The following is a 19,011-nucleotide window of genomic DNA, read 5'->3' on the forward strand; positions in this document are numbered from 1 at the left end:
ATCATCCTGAGGCAGCGCAGACGAACTGTGGTTCACCTGTGGTGACATCATCATGTACCCGAGGGCCTCCTCCTCCTCACCTGGCTCCTCACGCTGCAGCCCACAGGCAGGAACACTGCGGTGGTCCCTGGTCCCCACGGCAGACCATCTGCAGTCTGTTGCCCTCCTTCTGTTCACTGGGAGATGATGGTCTGTCTTCATTTCCATGTAGCTGCTGGTCTCACATATGGAGCTCTGGTGGGATGTGATCGGGCTGACAGGTGAAGTGGGGCTCAGGGCAGGTTCAGGCTCTCTGCTGTCTGGTTTGCAGGGCTCTGGGTGACACTGTGTTGGGCTTGTCTGGATTTCAGGGTTTCGGGGGGGCAGGGCCAGGCGAGAACCAAGTGGTCTCACATTCACCAGCTTGTCTCTGTATTTGGGTCTGCAGCGCTTTGAGGTCAGAAGGGTTTGATGCTTGGAGGCTGGTGAGCGGCTGAAGTCAGGAAGAGCTCGCAGGGCCCTGATGGTGTCACGGACCATCTCATGGATGTGCTGGGCTACTGCTGGGTTTCCTGTACAGACCGGACACAAAGAGCAGGGGTCACAGTCCTACGGTGAGGCAGCAAAGAGTAAAATCAACACAACCTTCATTCTTAATCACCTTGTTCTCTTGCTTCCATCCAAATCTCTCCAGGACCGTTTGGTGCCGACCTGCCAAGCTCCAAAAAGAACGAGCCATCCAAGTGGCCGAAGCGCCGAACACTCAGCAGCGGTATCGTAACCGACGGAAAGTCAGTGCATGCGCCCACTCTGACCAAGATGAATGAGGTGGCTGTGAGGCAGAGCCGGTTCTCCCCTGCCAGGGACTTAGAACAGCCCAGACCACCAGGCTTCACAGTGACGGGCCAAACCTTTCATGAAGGAGAAGGGGGGGGGGGGGTCGGCAGGGATATTTGTGTCAAATGAGGAGCATGTGGTACATAAAAAAGTCTTTTTTTAAGCTGAAATTTTTAATTATCTTAATGTCCAGCATGTCACAAGGGACTGAGACCATTTTTCTCTCTATGTCATGATTTAATGTCTTTTCTAACTCAGTTGTCAAAGCTTTAATCACGGGAAAAGTTGAGACCTTTCTGGATGATTTCCAATCAGACAACAGAAATAAAGGAGAAAAAAAAAAATCACTGAATTATATTAAACTTTGACTTTTGCAGATGCACACTTTAAAAAAAATCAACTTTTTAAGACTTAAAACAACTGTGCGTGCATCTGTTCTGACCTCTTTTACCAAAGCAGCAGGGGGCAGCGTGCAATACCCATCATCCTCTTCATCAAACCCTCCCCCGTGCTCTTCATCCATCCGCTCTTCCTCCATCAGTTTCTTAATGGCCAGATACCACTCTTCCTGCTCCAGCTTGTCCTCAACCACAAGCACCATGGTCTGTTTCTTGGTATACAACGCCACCGTGTGGCCTTTCCTGGAACTGCCCATCCAGCTCACACCGAGACAGCAGCTCAGGTAAATCGCACTGGGAAGAAGAAATTAATTGAATTTCATTTTAGATTTTAACAATCTAAAACAAATTACTTACAAGACAACAAATGCAGCATGTTAAACTCACTACATAATTTAGCAACGTTTGGCTGATTGCATGCGTTAACATGAAGCCCATTTAAAACCTTTAATCAGCTGAAGTTACTCGAACCAACCTCTGCTTGCTCGAGGCGAACAGCGCAGCTTTACCAGCAGACTTCTCCATCGCTGTGAACTTCTCCTGGCTCTTGTACCACTCAAGTCGGCTTGGCCCGGTATGACTTCCTGCCCTCAGGACAAAATATCTCCTGTGGTTCCGCTCCAGCTTCCCCAGATAACCCTGTTTCACCACATCCCTCTGCGGCCCAGAGGAGGTCACGAGGGCACCAGCCAGAGGGACCAGAGTGGTCGAAGTCCGGCTGGCACAGAAGAGTTCCTCACAGTAATGGGACGGAGGACTTGACTGCATCCCAACGTGATGGTCTCGAAAATCCTGGTCCTGTTGGATTTGACCATCACTCCTCCAGGGAGTCCGGAGAGGTGATGTGACCGGCACAGATGTTTGGGTGGAGGTGCAGCTGGGGGACAACAGAGGGCAAGAGGTGGGTAAAAGTCTCTTGTGGTTGGCACACCGGCTCTGCCCTTCTGCATTTTCATCCATTTCAAGCTGAAAACCTGCCACGAGCACACAGGGGAGGACGAATGAGACACTGATATGACTCCATGGCTCTAAAAAATGCAGTTTACAACAGTTTGTCCAACCAATGTTAAAATAACTTCTCCTGTAAGGCCCGGCTAGCTTATGCAGTTTGACGGATAATTTTTCAAAATGAAAAGGTGATTCAAATGATAATATCGCCAAAGTTTAATAATAATTAATTAATTAATTAATTTACAGGCAAATTTAAGTTAATCTTTTCCATCTTTAATTTGTCATGAAGGATTTACATGGAGACCAGCATACCGGAAACTGGAAGAAAAAAAAGATGGCGTCGGAAACAATCGAGGGCTAACTGAAATACGTTAATTCGCTAGTTAGCTACGTTAGCTAGCTGAATTATGTTTCCCACACCATGAGGACAAAATTGTTTGAAACTCACCTGAAACTGACAAACGTACACATTACACCTGCAAACAGAAGTCCAGCAATGATTTAGAAACTCATTTTCCATCACACGCCGACCATTAGCCGCCGACCGTTTGTCAGCTCAGGTGCATCCGGTGGTAATCAGTGTGGCCTTCAGGAGATCCTCGTAAAACCAACACTCAGTTAAAGAAAAGTTGGACAAGTCGCGTATTTATGTTCCTGGGAAGGAGAAAAATGTCTGACTATGAAAAGAAGTGAAGCTTGATGTACAAAAGATGATAATTAAAACAATATAAGCACTGACTTTGCAATTATTTCCATCAGAGAAATGGCTGTGGTCTCACTCTGTGTTTGTTTTGTGGCGTTTCAATGGAGTTTGCCTTGTATAAAGTACAGTGCAGAGATTTTTGTGAGCAACAATAGCCAATCAATAACCATACAAAGATCCAAGAACTTAAGACAGAAGACAACAAAAAGAAATAAGTCCATACATATGCAAATGTGCAAATTAAAGTCTGCAACACAATGCAATGTCAGGTAAAGATATGGTACATGAGGTTATGATATAGTATGATATATGTATGATGAGGTTTTAAGAGACAGAGGAAGTGGTGTCTCTCATCACAGTTACAGCAGTTGTTTCTGTTGAAATCAGAGGGTGGGACAGTTGGTTTCTGCATGTTTCAACATTAACAGCTTCTCATTGTGAACACACCCACAGGCCGAGTGTCACATAGACTGGACACCTGAATTCTCGCTCTGTTTCTGCCCCAGGATGCCTCTCCTCCACGGTGTCTTCTCTCAGGTCCTCAGCTGGACGGGCCTCTGCCAGGTCCTGTTTCTGGTTGGTACAGGATTAGGAGCTGTGATCGCAGGGTGGACGGCGAGGCTGTTGGTGCGACACGTCTGGTACACACACAGGCTGTCCTGCTTCAGCAAACCACATACAAACTCCTGGCTTCTAGGCCACCTGGGCCAGGTAGGACACACACACCGAGGCTGGTAAAACACACACTAATGCATCATTTGTTGATTGTACGGTAATACATTCACCTCATTTGTTGACACATCAGGAAATCTAACTGTACATCATTTCCCAGCGTGGTACAGGATGTGCTCAGTATTGCAAAATATTATCATTACAAAATGTGCTCTTTGAAATTTTTCTATGGAAGTTCAACAAAGCAGGAAGCAGCACTGTTTTCAATAAGGTATCCAGTAAACTGTAATTTGTTGTTTTAAGAAACCTTCAACCTTTAAAATGTCTCAGATACAGAGCACAGAGGAGGGCCTCCTGCAGGTGGATGAGTTGGTGCAGACGTACACACACTCTTGCAGCTGGTTCCTCGGCCCTTTCTATCACTTCGTCAGGCTCTTCCACCCTGACTACGTCAAACCTCTGCTCATGGCACCTGGTAGGGTAACACCCCATCAGTCAGAATAAGTGTGGCATAGTCAATAGTCACTGGAGCTATTAAAATCACATTTCATTTCAAAGCTTGATTTAAAGCTTATTGTTCTGCTCTCCTTCCGTCACGTCCTCACTTCACCCATGCAGCCAGCATCACGGTGAAAGATGAGCTTATCTACGGCCATCTGCGTCCATGGCTTGGTGAGTCAACGAGCTCGTGTTGCTCTGATGTCGGTTCCTTTTGTTTAATTCTGCGTGGAGCGCAGTAGGTTTTTCAGGTTCCCATCATGAATGAAATGATACTGTTGACAGTAATAAAGTCAGACAACAGCAGGGACTGATTTCAATCCCCTGTCGTCCTCACCTCCAAACCCCCTCCCTCTCACATCCCAGGACAGAGTCTGTTGTTAAGCAACGGGGAGGAGTGGTTTCGCAGGAGACGGCTGCTGACTCCAGCTTTTCATTTTGATATTCTGAAGAACTACGTTTGCAAGTTTAACACCTCAACTAACACCATGCATGTGAGGCGTGCACACACCCAGAGGCACACACACACAAACCTGACTTCACTGTCACTGCTGTCATTGACTTGTCTACACACAGAAATCTAAAACTCACGTCTGATACCTGTCCCCCGTCCCTCTCTCTCTGTCTCTCAGGACAAGTGGCGCCGCCTGGTCGCAGAAGGCACAACTACCATAGAGATGTTTGACCACATCACTCTGATGACACTGGACAGTTTGCTGAAATGTGCCTTTAGCTACAACAGCAACTGTCAGGAGTGAGGACGCCACCGTCACCATTTTCCACAAATAACCACGACTGTAGCAGCCGCTTGTATCTCTACAAACTCCTCTGTCTCCAGGTCAACCAGCGAGTACGTGTCAGCCATAGTGGAGCTGAGCGACCTGATAATAGATCGCCGGCAGAAGATTTTACACCACTGGGACTGGATTTACTGGAAGACACCTCAGGGGAAGCGGTTCAAAAAGGCCTTAAGCATTGTGCACAGGTAGGGCTCATGGACAGGTGTTTGTGTGGCAGTGCAGCACAAGTGATACAGGAGCCTTCAAGGGCGATGACACAGCTTTACTGTGAAGTGGTGAAAACCAAGCTGCCGCTGTAATATCTGTAATATCTAATGTAAACTCTGTCACACAGAAAGATGAACTGTATCTTATCATAAGGTATCAAACAGGAACCTGACATGATCAGAATGCACCATATTACACTGTGTTAAAGTAGCAAACTGATTTATATCTTACAGTACATTACATTAATTACCTGTGTCACATAAAGGAATCTAAACAAATTGTATTTTTATTATCATTATTGTGGTGATCGTATGTTGTTTGCAGGTTTACCAGGGACGTGGTTCAGAAGCGTCGTGCCCTAATCAGCCAGCAGAGGGAGACAGAAACAGATTTCAGCACAGCACCACAGAGAAAGAAAGACTTTGTGGACATCATACTGCTGTCAAAGGTAGAAAAATAAGCATTAATGAATGAGGAACGGAGGTGATGGAGGAAAGGTGGAGGAGCAACAGACTGAGGACTGCAGTGTCACTCTGTACCTTTGCAGGACGAGGACGGACAAGGCCTGACGGATGAGGAGATACAGGCCGAGGCCAACACCTTCATGTTCGCAGGTGAGACGCTTTAAAGCGAGACTGTGGGGCTTTTATGCTACCATTTAGCATTTAGCAAGTGGAGAACAGTCATAAAGTTAGCAAGCTGATTGGTAATGTCCATTAAACAGCAGTATTTACCAGACTCTGGCTAACATTAGGAAGAGGATGTAGGATTACTTTGACACATTCAAACTGAACCCTCTTCCTGTTCCCTGCAGGTCACGACACCACAGCCAGTGCGATTTGCTGGACGCTGTATAACTTAGCACGCCACGAGCACTACCAGGAGAAATGCAGGCAGGAAGTGACGGAGCTGATGCGAGGACGAGACGGACATGAAGTAGAGTGGTCAGAAAACTCACACACAACCTCAATCACTGGGAACTGGATAGCAATTCAGTAAAAAGCAGCTGGAAAACTCTGTTGTAATGTGAGTGTGTGCTTCTATCAAAGGGAGGATCTGTCCAGTCTGCCCTTCACCACCATGTGCATCAGAGAGTCTCTCCGGCTGCACTCGCCTGTGCAGGCTGTGACGAGGAGGTACACCCAGGACATGGACCTGCCGGGGGGTCGCACGGTGCCGACAGGTGAGACGGACGCTTTCTGAAACAGATCAAGGTTTAAACTGCTGTGCGTCGCCTTTTTTAGGCCGTAGTCAGCAGCCCATTTTAGACCACATCTCCCAGAATGTTTCTCGGGGATTTCCATTTGCCAACCTCAACTAGGAAGTGAAACAGCCGATCAGCCAGCTGGAGGATGTGACAACCTTAAGAGACAAGAGAGATTTAAACTATCCTCATGTGTGATTCTTCCCGAGGTGCCATCTGCTTGGTCAGCATCTATGGGACGCACCACAACCCTGCTGTCTGGACAAACCCACATGTAAGAAAGCTGAATTTCTCTTCACTTTGGCACAGTTTTGTCCTTTCTGATCTGTGTGATTTATTCTCTTTCAGGAGTTTGATCCTCTGCGTTTTGACCCGACAAACAAAGAGGACCGGGCTTCTCATGCCTTCATCCCCTTCTCCTCAGGCCCCAGGTAGGCATGCCTGTTACAGCTGAACTTTTAATTGAAGTAAGATCTGACAGGAGCTTGTGTGTGTTCACAGGAACTGCATCGGTCAGAAATTCGCGTTGGCAGAGCTTCGAGTCGTCGTGGCGTTGACCCTGCTCAGGTTTCGTCTGACCCCGGGGGTGAACCCTGAACTTGGGACCAGCTCTGGGGGAGTTCGCCGTCTCCCCCAGCTCGTCATGCGTGTGGAGGGAGGTTTGTGGCTGCAGGTGGAGCCTCTGACCCTGCACCACCTGGAGGAGTCGCAGGATGGATGATCCAACAAGATGCCGCCTCAAAAAAGAGACTTCCACCTTTGTTCCATTCTTGTATCTGGATTTCTGTTTCTCAATGCATTTGTGATGTTTGTTTTCTTCAAAGTAATGTGTTAGGCTACACAATTCCTTTACTATCTCTTTAAAAATGAGTGGAATACAGTTTAATCTCATTACATTTGTAAAATTGTCTTGCCATGACTCATCGGCTATTTTTTGTTGTATTAAATTTGATTAATTAAACCCTGAGTTTAGAAACACATTCTCATCCTGGAAGTCTATGCAGAGAAAGAAAAAGATTACTGAATGCATATTATTATTATTATTATTATTATTATTATTATTATTATGCACATGTTTTCAGGGGTAAATCAGTGATTTGGTGAGTCGGTGTCACATCTATGACGAGTGTCAAACAGTTTTAAATAAAGTTATGAACATAATCCTGAATATATTATTTTTCCTAGGATGGCGAAGGAATGACCCGCCCTCTTCTGCCTCTGATTGGATTATCCCAGTATTCCTACCTAACATTAGCCAATCATCGGCGGGTAATTCCCTCGCTATCCTAAGAAAAAAGGCGGAGACACGGTGAGCGCGTTGCCCAGGGGTAAGTTTCGCTTTCGGCCTTTTCCGTCCCTCGGCCTGGCCTCTCATCCCTTCGAGCTAACAGTTTGTCTTAAACTAGCGTACTTCTGTTAGCCTGTGATGTTTCTAGCTGGTAGATAACTTTATCGGACATGTTTGTCTCGGTCCAGAACAAAGGCCGCGCGTGGCCGTCTGTCACATCCAGGATGACAGCGGTCTGCCTGGTGTGTGTTTTACTGGCTGCAGTGTCCGCAGACTCAGGTGAGTTCATTTCCTCAAGTTTACTTTTACCTGACTTCTATTTACACGATGAAAAGTAACTTTCTGTGGATTTAAACGGGTGTAAATGTGTCGCAATATTGTAGTTTTCCTTATGGCCGCACCCAGTGAAAGGCAGCAGGTTTCAGTGGCACCGTGCTCAGTGTTTACTGTCAGGAAGCATACATGAGGGCTGCAGGCCCTGGACTGCAGGGAAACACACCATCATGCTGCAGGATAGACCAGTAAAATAGCTCACGCACTTATTTGCCAGTTTATTAGGTACACGTGGCTAAAAGTTCTGGAATAAAACCTGAATCCATGCAGGTGAAAATGGGGCTGAAATGAACAGCTCAGGCCTCATTACCCAGAACTGGACCAGAGACACACTGCTGAGACACAGGGACACTCAAAGCACACTGAGCGCCTTTCTGTCCTTTGCAGAGGTCACACTGTACAAGAAGGTGGGCGATGAGGTCGTCCTCCAACCAGGCGCCGCCTCTGTGGCCGGCGCCCCCATCACCTGGAAAGATGGGGCCAACATCGCCATTGAGTGGGACGGAACGGATATGGATCGCTTTCGTCAGTTCAGAGGTGAGCCGGGTGTCGCTCAGCTCTCTGGGGTCTGTTTTTGATGCCTTTAAATCTGAACTGTCTGTCTGTTTAAAGAGCGCGGCAGCCTGAACACGACCAGCGGAGAGATGACAATCACAGGACTGACTCGAGGCGACAGCGGATTGTACACGGCAGAAATCAACAGCGTCCCCGCCACTGCGACTCGCCTCATCGTCATCTGTGAGCGCATCAGCGTCACGCTGATTTTTTTCAAGAAAATGCGACACATTTCTAATTTTTCCTCTCAATTACAACAGCGCCCGTCCCGACGCCCACCGTCACTAAGTCCTGTGACGATGAGGAGAACAGCTGCGTGTTGACCTGCGAGGGAAACACCACAGACGCTGAGCCGGTCAGCTACAGGTGGAGGACAGACGACAAAGTGCTGACAGATTCATTGAAGGAGCAGCGCATCACAAAGGTAGAAAGGAAGCACTTTAAACAACATTTCCAGATGTTTGGTGATACTTGTCTTTCCCTCTGCCTGCAGGACGACAGCTCAGCTGTGAGTGAGTTCAGCTGTGAGCTGGAGAATCCGGTGAGTCGGGAGAGCAGCGCGCCCCTGCACAACCCTTTCATCACAGGTGAGCGGTCTCATGACGGCTGTTTGTCGCGTTGATCGTCATCAGGTGATGACCTGTGACACGCCGTGAAGCCCTCTTATTGCTGCCGTGTTGCACCTTACAGCCCCTGAAAGTCCAGAACCTGCAGGGAGTCTGAAGATCTCTGCAGGCCTCACAGTCTTCATCTCTCTGCTGGCTGCGGTGCTGCTGCTCGTCTTCATCCACAGGTGGAAAGCAGGTGAGAGCGCACGACGCCTGCGTTTGCACCTCTGACGTTTGCAAGTGATTGTTTTTATTCACGTCTGATTCTGCTCTCTTCCTCCAGGAGCGTGGTTCTTCCAGAAAGGTAAGACGTCTTTTAAAGCAGTGAAACATGTAGAAGCACCTCACAGACGGAAACAAGCGTTCATCCCCTTTATTAACACTTTGTCTGCTGTCGCTCTCCCTGCAGAGTCCATGCCGTGGGAGGCAGGTCAGTAACTGAAGTCCTTAACTGCTTCACACTCAGTTATTCCTGTTTATGCCTTAAAGATCAGTCTGTGCTGTGCTCTCCGTTAACGTCGCTGTTGTGTCGTCCACCGACAGGCTTCTGGAGCAAGCACGAGAGGCCACGTAAGTCTGCACGTCAGCCCCGTTCTGTGTTAACTTTTTATTCAGGTCAAACAGCTGATGTTCATGTGTGCATGTCTTAATCCAGCAAGAGAAGCCGCCGACTCTAACGGCACCGCTGCTCATCAGGAGAAGGAACAAGCAGACGGTAGGTGACTCCTGAAAACACGTCCCATCCAGCTGTGCAGCCGTTTCTGCGGTGTGTAACTCTTCTTCTGTGCTTTTGGCAGAGGAAACACGAATGACAGCGGCGGCGGAGTAACGGCAAGTCGAGGCCTGTCAGACGTAAAACGAGATGATCCGAAGAAGATCTGGAGAGACGCTGGAACCTTCCAGAAACTCCAGACGTTCAGTTTACAGGACACACACTTTATTGAAAGCCCCGAGTGGAAGTGCCAGCTTCACATCTACAATTAGCTTCAAGCAGCAAAATCTTCCAAAAGCATTTTTTTAAGGTTTTTGAAATGTTTTTTTAAAGCCGCTAAACTGACCAAAAGAGGGAGTGAAAGCACGTCGGCCTCGTTCCTCTTTTACTCCACTTAAGACTAACTTTAAGGTAACGTCTGACTAAGAAGGTTGAAGTGATTCTCATGAAATAAGAAGAGACAGAGCGGCCGCTGTTTTAGACATAAATGGCTCAGAATGTATTGAAAACACTGACAGAGCGAAAAGGCTTCGTGTCCACCTGAAGTTTGTTTCCAGACTTTCCAGAGAGGGGCCTCAGAGTTTAGACAATGCCAGGAAAGCCTGCAAAGCGTGCTTTCCTGCCACTAGTATCTGGTACGGCGAGCTCGTTAAACCACCGGCGGAGGATGATTTGCGATGGGAGGCGCATCTCGTGTGGCTTCCTGCACGAGCTCGCACGGCGTGGCGAGGAGCTGGAATGAGAATAGGGAGGAAAAAAGGGCGCCATTGTCCGGTTTGGGCGTCCAGCTCGGCCAACAGGGGAAGCATTGTCCAGGACTTCACTGCTGACTCCTCAGCAACAGTCAGTGTGTGTGTGTGTGTGTGTGTGTGTGTGTGTGTGTGTGTGTGTGTGTGTGTGTGTGTGTGTGTGTGTGTGTGTGTGTGTGTGTGTGTGTGTGTGTGTGTGTGTGTGTGTGTGTGTGTGTGTGTGTGTGTGCGTGTGTGTGTGTGTGTGTGTGTGTGTGGGCGTGTGTGTGTTTGTGGCAAGTGTGCGAACGAAACGGTGAGATTTCAAGCTCGAACAAAGTCAATCATGTATTTTTACTTCAGGAGAGGGTTTGTTTTCACTTCACTTTTGTATTTTAACGTGTATTCTTGTGTATTTCATTGCAGTACTGTATATGTGTGTGTTTAAAGTGTTTGTCAAATAAAATAAAAGTGTAAAATGTAACAGCGCAAAGTGTCACGCTTTGAAAAGTCAAATTCAGAAGCATTTTTTCAGACAGACCCTGTTAAAACCGAGTGTTTCTTGTGGTTTGTCTCTGTGTTTGAGGATATGAAGGGTTAGGGTAGAGTTTTTACAGGAGTTCTACTGAATGAAGAGAATATCCACAGTGAAATGAGCCTTTTCTACACGTCAAACCTTTCTGACTTCAGTTTGCGTGCTTGTCTTCTGTAGTGGTCCACTTGAGCCACCAGAGGGCAGCAAAGCGACACTTGACTGAGCTGAGGCTGACCTGATATTTCAGATGTGTGTGATGTCAAAGCATCTTTCAGTGGCTTGGTTTTTGTCTGTGTACATGTCGCTGTCATGAACGTGTGGATTTACATATTGTATTTATTAAAATGTTTCAGCCACACTGGTGCTGCTCTGCACGTTAAGCCAGTGGGTTTACATTGTTTTCCACAGGCTTTGTGGAGCAGCAGCCTTCTGGTCGACTTACAGAACAATGTGGCTGAGCGTCTGGGTGATCTGCTGAGTCATCGCTTACTGAAAGGACTTCTGGGCTAAAGGGCAGGACCACTGTCCTGTGTTGACTGTCCAACAGCAAACAAACAAACACGACTCAGTGTGCCAAGTTCGTTCTGACGCAGCTCTCAGGTTTTTTCTCTGGATGTTCCTTCTGTCCACCAACAGTTTGACGCAGAAGAAAGAGAAAGCAGCTCTTGAACCAGATTTCGGGGTTCATTACGTGTCAGCGGTCAGCTGTAGAAACAGTCAAGATAAGACAACCTGACCTGCTAATACAAGCAGAAAAACAAATAGGAACCAAAGAGCGCTTCATGCTGAGCAGCAGCTGACCAAACAGCCACATCTGGAAATCCAGAGCCTCAAACGCCTTATTAACATGGAAAACATGTTTACTCATATAATTAATGCAATAAATCTGCAGTTTATTGACACAGAGAAGACAGCATCAGGGAAGAAATGAACAGCATCAATCATCTCGGATTTTTGTCCACCAAACGAAATTTATTGGAGTATAAAATAAACATCTGATTAACGTCAGTGTTTCTTTTTACAGCATTCAGACACATTCACAGTCACTTCTCAGCAATGATTTCAATCAACACTTTAAAAAATATCTAAACATTCTGAATTTAAGCACAACTCAACTTAAAACTACGACTGTACGAAAGATCCTCTTGGTTAAACCTGAGGGCCACGTCTGCTTTTGAGAGAGCAAACGGACATTTTAAAAACCTACTAAATGTTTGCGCTGCAGCTCCTCCGATCTCTGCACGACCGAGCGCTTCCTACAGCTGCTGACCGATGGGAAACAGCTGCTCTCAGACTAAGACAACCAGGTTTTCAGAGCTGGAGCTCTTCTTGGGGTGTTTTGTTTGCCAAAAATGGCAAAGGCAGCATTAGCAGAGAGAATACTGACCAGACGGTTGTATTCAGCCATGACACTGCTGAAAATTAAGAGGAAACATCACATTTTTCATCACTAAATTGGCAAATAAGAGTCTGACTGTGTAGAAATGTCTATTATTACTTCCACATATCGTTTCTCTGCAGCTACACATTCGTTTCAATCAATCTAATCAAACGACGCTCCGACAGGTCAAAAAGTTCATTCATCAGCATTAACAACAAAATCATTGAGAATTTCATCACAACATAACAAACTGCATGAAAGCTGCAGTTCACGGCACAAAGAGACGCCCTTCACTCTCTGATTGTACGCAACGATAAAAAAAAAAGGTATCAGTTGATTATCACACCAGAATTGTGGAGGTGTGACATCAGGAGTGTCAGAGAAGCTGCAGGTTGCTTTGAGGTGATATTTAGTGACACATGGGAGTTCAGTTTGAAGGGAGAATCGCTGAACAGCTCAGCGTGCTACGACTCCTCTTTTGTTTTCTGCATAAAAACTATTTTGGCCATAAAATGAGCATGAATGGACCCTCTCTGCACAGAGCATCAGGCCGCTTCATGTTTAAAAAACTTTACGTCAAGAGGTGAGAGCCAGACGGCCGCGGCCCGTCGCACTGCCGCCGTGCAGCTTTGGGCAGCAGATGAGGCACTTCTATGATTAAAGATCAGCAGCTAACAGTGAAAAAACACTTCCGCAGCATCAGAGGGTCAAAGCGATCGATCCCGCAGAGCCTGAAGAGCTTATTCAAACACCGGGATGGAGACGAGGAAAGACGGCGACTTTCTTGTCATTGGGCTTCGGCACTTTTGCCATTAGACAAAGTTTCCACCTCCGAGCTCGTGGCCACGGGCTGCAGCTCTGTGGGCGGCGCCTGTTCGTTGGTCCCGCCTCTTTCCCTGCGCTGGTTTCTATAGTGACGGACGATGACCACAGCAGCACTGGCCAAGTAGATGACGGTCAGAATGGCGAAGTAGATGAAGTACACCAGGAACTGCAAGAGAGGAATGAGACGGTTAGAAGAGAGGAAACACAAAAGGTTTCAGCTGGATCCGCTCAGACGGCACAGTAACACACAGACTGACGTGTTGTTTTCTGGATGGATCTCAAAAGGACTTCCTGTGCTTCTCCTTAAAATGAATTTGTCGATATTTTGATGTGTCAGCAGCAGAGCCACAGGTGGAGGTAATCACATTAAGGACGGCTCTGCTCCAGCAATTACTGCACAGTTAGCCGTGTTTGTGTTTGACCAGCCAGAAAAGATGCAGCATGAAAGGCTCGTTCACTCCAGACTCTCCTCACTTCTTCACTGTGCTCCACACGTAACATGAGACACATCCAGGGAAAACACTGACGCCTGCGTCACCTTCTCGGGCATGAAATGAGCGTCTCACCTGAGAGTGCACATCCAACGCCAGGCCTCTCTTGTCAGCAAATATCAGGTTGATGATGCTCTTCAGTATGGTCCCCAGGAAGGTGTTGATGCCAAACACGAGAGCACAGAGCTCCTTGGTGAGCGACGAGGCTATCTGGAAACTGAGGAGACGAGGAGATGGTCAGCACAGAGCAGACCCTTAGAGCGACGTCACAGCGAGTCAGCTGACTCGGCCTCTCAAAGAGGACGCCGCTTCCTGCTGCACTTAGGTTGAGTAAGTTCTCAGGGTCACTCACGTGGCGATGGGCACCAGGAACTGGTAGAAGCCTCTGAAGAGGACGTAGGCAATGTAGCAGACCCAGATGTTGTCTGTGGTGCCCATGAGGAGCAGCAGAGCCCCCTGCACCGCCGTGATCACGCCGATGACCAGCTCAGACCAGACGTTCCACCGGATTTTCACATAGCCGGCCATGAAGGAAGTCGCCGCACCTGCCGAAAGGTACATCAGCCGAGGTTAAATGTTTTTCCAAACAACTGAAGTGAACGTAAAGCAGGCGCTCGCGACGCTTCTTTCACCTTTAATGATGTTTCTGTGGTGCGAATAATTGACTCTCACAACAAAAACACTAACCTGAGTGCACCATTACTTTCAATATTAAAAATCTACTTTTAGGAAATAAAGTATTATCAAGAGAAGTTGGCGTGTTGTCCTGTAATCTATATTAGCAGCAAAACAACCTCTGCCACTGTGAGGTAGTTTTATTGCTGTTCTTATCATTAGCAGATTCTGTTCAGTACATCGTTTTACTGCTTGCTTCATGACGTCCAGGTTATTTAAACACATTGCTACCTTTGTGCTTTACAGCTCTTTAAAGGCCAATTACTGACATTTAAAGCTGATTTAATCACTCCACAGAATAAAGCTGGGAGGTCAATTACTCTTCCTAACTGAGCAGACTTTGAGATTAAATATAAATACCATTAACTGGCTAATTAAGCATCACTTGTCAGCTCATCGTTGTTCTTTGAGGCCTGTTTTCTGTTTGGTGTCCTGAACGCTGCACAGCTCAAACTCTACAATGCTGAAATCATCCAGCTGCTCTGGATGAAAAGAGGAAGCAGTCCAGCAGTAAGTGAACAGACTGCGTCAATTAAGTTCAACACAATGATTCCAAGACGCAAGGGAACTCTTTCACTTTTGTTTTACCAGCCCAGAGCCGACTGCGTCCTGAATCTGTTTAGAGGAAACAAACACGACTTGTCTCTGATCTCAGCATGGACATCCCCTGAGTCCCTCATGAAGAATTACTTATGAGTTTACAGAACAACAGAAAGTCGCTGTGAAGGAAAAACAGACACTTCCTTCAGGCGCTTTTGATATTTTTTGCCTTTGAGCACAGTCGTCCCTGTTATTGGCCTCTACATTCAGACATGTAAGCCTGGAGGACAGTGAACACAGCACAAAACACAGATCCTTAAAAACTCTCCAGAAATGTCTCACTCAGCAGTGTAGAAGCGGCCTCCACTCCCCCGTTGTAAACCTTCTTGTTCTCAGTGGCCGGGTAGACTTTGTTCCACAGGATGTGAACGTAGAACAGCACCAGGTAGTATCCTGTGGAGTTGAACACCCACCACAGGGACCAGAGCCTCAGGTTGGGCCTCTTCACCACGTTTCTCACCTCAAGCAGCATCTGCAACAAGACAGAATCCTTCCAGCGTGACGCAGAGCACGGGGGCGCTGCAGAGGAGGACGCGTCAGCTTTCGGGTTCATTTTGTCCAGTTCGGATTTGGTGGCCGCCAGTTCCTTTTGCTCCTGATTCCGCATCCGGTTGAAAAACAAGGAGCGTTTAGGCCAAGGCAGGCACAGCGACAGCAGCAGACCAAAGCTGACGAAACCCAAAGATATGGCGTTGAGGGTGTAGAAGCTGATGTTGCCCAAGGACATGCACAGCTGGCCCACCACCGAGCTGGTGAACACCCCCAAGAGGACCGAGGAGCGCGAGTATCCCGCCACGCGCTGGTAGACCACTGGACTGACCAGGGAGAAGATGTAGGAGGAGTAGGCCACGCGGCAGGCCATGGTGATGCCGTAGAAGAACTCCATGAACTGCATCTCCAGGAGGGTGGAGCCCAGGAGCAGAATGACCCAGATGACCACCTGGCTGATGCCCTGGACGATCAGGACCGGCTTGTAGCGCAGAAGATCCGTCAACAGGAAGGCCGGCACCAGCACGGCCATGTAGGAGTACGTCAGCACCGGAGTGATCTCATTGGTCACCTGGAAATGACAGTAAAGTCAAATAAAGCTGCACTCGACAAGTCAGCAAGGAGGAAAGCATCAGTTAGGGTTCACAAAAAAAGAAATGTACTGTACGTTACACCACACATGTAATGTGAAATTAGACTGTAACCAGACTAATCAATCCTCAAGCAATCTTTAAGTCTGTTTCTGTGCAAAAATGCCCCTAAAAATGTCTTTTTCATCAACTCAGACGTGTAGATTTCCTGCTTTTCTCTGTCTTATTACATGTTGGTCAAACAAAATGTCTGAGGACGTGACTTTGAGTGAAGAGAAACGGGTGGGTGTCAACGCTGAGCTGCACAGTTGTGGTCGTCAACAGATGATGAGGGATTCGGTCAAGGGCTGCTAATTCCCAGGAATCCAGTAAATACAGGATTTTATGGGATACGGCAGCGACTCAGATATAAACAGAGAGGCGAGATGTGTGACACTTTTACAAGTAGTCGACTCTTGGTACGAGGTCAATTCAGAGACAAGAAAAAATAAACAGCCAACCAAATAGTGATCTGATCCCAGTCTACTGATGATCTACTGGCCATTGTGTGACTGTAAACCTCCACAAGCCTATTACACTGACCCACTTTGGAGGAATGTGAACTCTGGGCACAGTAACATGGAGCAGCAAACTCTCCATGGGGACACTCATTACGTCTACTATGTAATCTGTGCTTCACAGTCAGGAGAAAAACTGTTATTCTGTACTTTCTGGACAGTCACCTGTGCTCCATATGAGCCTGGAGTCTGGAAAACTACACACTGACCACAACTTGAGTGTCTACTACATGTCATGATTGGCATTTTAGTCAATAATAACCAGATATGTCAGAGGTCGTTGCACTGGTGTTTGGTGTCCTTCACACAAAGACAAATACACCTGCACAAAAGCCAACACATGCCGGTCTGAGGACGCCACTGACCTGTTCCCTGGTGAAGTTCTTCTCATAGCTGAGCAGATATGGTGTGATGAAGGGCTCCCCGGGCTTTATTGATGACATAAACCCGTAGAAACACAAGAAGATCACGGCCCATTTCCAATTTTTGATAATCCTGGCTTCCTCTGGGGGACCATCGGAGGGGGACGGGGCCTCAGAAGCAGATACGGCCACATGTCCGTCTTCAAGTCCTCCGCTGTCTTCAGACGCAGGCACCTTCGGGTCCATCTCTTTCTCCCCCTCTGATCTGTCTCCACTTCCTGCGGTGTCATCTTCTACCATCGTGTCAGCCGGTTTATGGACCACTCTGTGATGCAGAGTGTGACTTTTGCCAATCGGTCAAATCACCATGTGAGGATTCGTTTCCACTGGAGAAGCAGCTGCTTGGCTGGAAAGCTTCAAATGAAACCGTGGCTTCCCCTCAGCTCGCCTGCGCTTTCATGCGACAGAACGCTGAAATGAACCATTTAACAGGGTGATGGCGATGTGGTTAAAATGCTACATGCTGCCGTTGGCACGTAAGAGAAACTGTTAACCTTTGCTCCTTTCCACGCTCTGACATTTTCCGAGCTATCCAGCAGCTGAGTCTGGTGTCATTGTTCACCTGTAAAGATAACAATGTTGTCCATTAGTCAGACTATCCTGCACTGTACTGCTGACATAAGAGAACAACTGCGTTTTTCCACTCTTTGTGAGAGACCGTGACACACTGCCATCACTCAAATGGGGCTACACTCAACAATTACTCTAAGTTTTGGTAAAGCTACAGTTTATCTATCTAAATGATTGATTATTTGTTGCATAAATTACCAGAAAATGCAGCAGTCCAACCCAAAAAACACTCAGATTACAGCCGTAGAAGAGTGAAAACCAGCAAAGCTTCAGAAAGAAAATCCTTCAAAAGATGCTAAACTCGGACCAGTGGCTTTGTCTGTTAGCTAAATAAAACACAGGCATACTTTGACACACCTTTCTAAGTAATGTTATCTGCATGTTTACCTTCCAAAGAATGACATAAGAGTCAAAACAAGGCCCGCAGACTCAAGGTGCGCTCCTGAGGAACGGACTTACTTACGTGTCCGGGTTTTAAGGCGAAATGCAAACAAGTTACACAAGCCATTGGCTGGCCATCAGTGTTAGCATGCCAGCGCTTCACCCCCCGCGAGAGGCTGTTATGTTAGCTGCTAACGTGCTAAAGCTAGCTGTGCTCGGGTTGTTGGGTTGATAGGAACACAGACATGCTCAGTAAAACCAGAGCTTATGGTGAATGTACGAACTTATCGTTAGCTAGCAACCTCGCTAACAGTATACACGTATAAAAACAAGGCATTCTTGTAGCTTTAGTTAGCACAAATAGATAACAATATTTACAGCAAGTAATTGGCAGCCTGCTTAAACAACAATATGTGGCTTTTTAACAAAGCACCACTTTACTTTGCATATGTTTTTTAGGTTTGTACACAAAATTCAGTTAAGGTTACGTACCTCGTGCGCTCCGTCTGAACTGTTGCGATTAATTAGCAAGCCCGCTGGTCTCTCGTCGCATTGCCTTCTGGGAAGTGTAGTGTAAACAGTCGTACTTCCGCGATAAAGCTGGTAAAACTTTATTTAACTAAGCTCTTAGAACTGAATCAAACAGATCCCTTTTTCAGTGCTTAAGTAAATTCATTTATAAAGACGGAAGAAAGATAAAGTTTCTGCTTTTTGATATTTTATTTCACATTTCTGTGTTCAGCACGAGCTTTGTGTCTCATGGTTGCCATCTGTTGGACAAACACTATTACTACCACGACTACCTCTACTACTACTACTACTATTACGACTACTACTACTACATGTTATAAAATGTATTATTTAATATCACTTTTAATATCACTTATTATTACTTTTAGGTGAAATTATGTGTCCTCAAAAATCATGTCTTAAATCATTGTGTTGCTAATATTAATGTTGTACAATTTAAGTTAGTTGTGGTAATTTGAAAGACATAAAAGACTGCTGTTACAAGAATAAAT

At 46.7% G+C, this 19,011-nt stretch overlaps 3 protein-coding genes and 1 long non-coding RNA gene across 5 annotated transcripts; 3 read left to right on the forward strand and 1 right to left on the reverse strand.

The window, feature by feature from the left end:
* The first annotated feature begins 3,327 nt into the window (after positions 1-3,327).
* cyp4f3 (cytochrome P450, family 4, subfamily F, polypeptide 3) lies at positions 3,328-7,171 on the forward strand. Its single transcript, XM_070994028.1, has 13 exons — positions 3,328-3,579; positions 3,871-4,015; positions 4,159-4,212; positions 4,405-4,532; positions 4,671-4,792; positions 4,877-5,023; positions 5,370-5,493; positions 5,593-5,659; positions 5,860-5,989; positions 6,095-6,228; positions 6,459-6,523; positions 6,598-6,680; positions 6,751-7,171. The coding sequence occupies exons 1-13, from the start codon at positions 3,376-3,378 to the stop codon at positions 6,968-6,970; spliced, it is 1,623 nt and encodes a 540-aa protein (XP_070850129.1). The 5' UTR covers positions 3,328-3,375; the 3' UTR covers positions 6,971-7,171.
* Positions 7,172-7,612: 441 nt separating this feature from the next.
* On the forward strand, positions 7,613-9,471 carry LOC139351950 (cell adhesion molecule CEACAM1-like). Its single transcript, XM_070993874.1, has 8 exons — positions 7,613-7,816; positions 8,258-8,407; positions 8,483-8,608; positions 8,686-8,849; positions 8,919-9,012; positions 9,116-9,229; positions 9,317-9,337; positions 9,443-9,471. Exons 1-8 carry the CDS (start codon positions 7,708-7,710, stop codon positions 9,469-9,471), a joined length of 807 nt encoding a protein of 268 aa, XP_070849975.1. The 5' UTR covers positions 7,613-7,707.
* A 102-nt stretch (positions 9,472-9,573) lies between these two features.
* On the forward strand, positions 9,574-10,761 carry LOC139352042 (uncharacterized). Its single transcript, XR_011603618.1, has 3 exons — positions 9,574-9,603; positions 9,689-9,748; positions 9,831-10,761. It is a non-coding gene; the product is annotated as an uncharacterized lncRNA (long non-coding RNA).
* A 1,195-nt stretch (positions 10,762-11,956) lies between these two features.
* slc19a1 (solute carrier family 19 member 1) lies at positions 11,957-18,550 on the reverse strand. 2 transcript variants are annotated; one of them, XM_070994030.1, is made up of 6 exons: positions 18,482-18,550; positions 16,982-17,600; positions 15,263-16,040; positions 14,058-14,250; positions 13,781-13,922; positions 11,957-13,380 (listed from the first exon to the last, which is right to left on the reverse strand). In XM_070994030.1, the coding sequence occupies exons 2-6, from the start codon at positions 17,276-17,278 to the stop codon at positions 13,177-13,179; spliced, it is 1,614 nt and encodes a 537-aa protein (XP_070850131.1). In that variant the 5' UTR covers positions 17,279-17,600; positions 18,482-18,550; the 3' UTR covers positions 11,957-13,176. The 2 variants fall into 2 exon arrangements, with proteins under 2 accessions (XP_070850131.1, XP_070850132.1); XM_070994031.1 differs by lacking the exon at positions 18,482-18,550 and adding an exon at positions 17,996-18,040.
* Between the last annotated feature and the right edge of the window lie 461 nt (positions 18,551-19,011).

This window comes from Chaetodon trifascialis, chromosome 24, assembly GCF_039877785.1.
Source record: "Chaetodon trifascialis isolate fChaTrf1 chromosome 24, fChaTrf1.hap1, whole genome shotgun sequence".
Lineage (NCBI taxonomy): Eukaryota > Metazoa > Chordata > Actinopteri > Chaetodontiformes > Chaetodontidae > Chaetodon > Chaetodon trifascialis.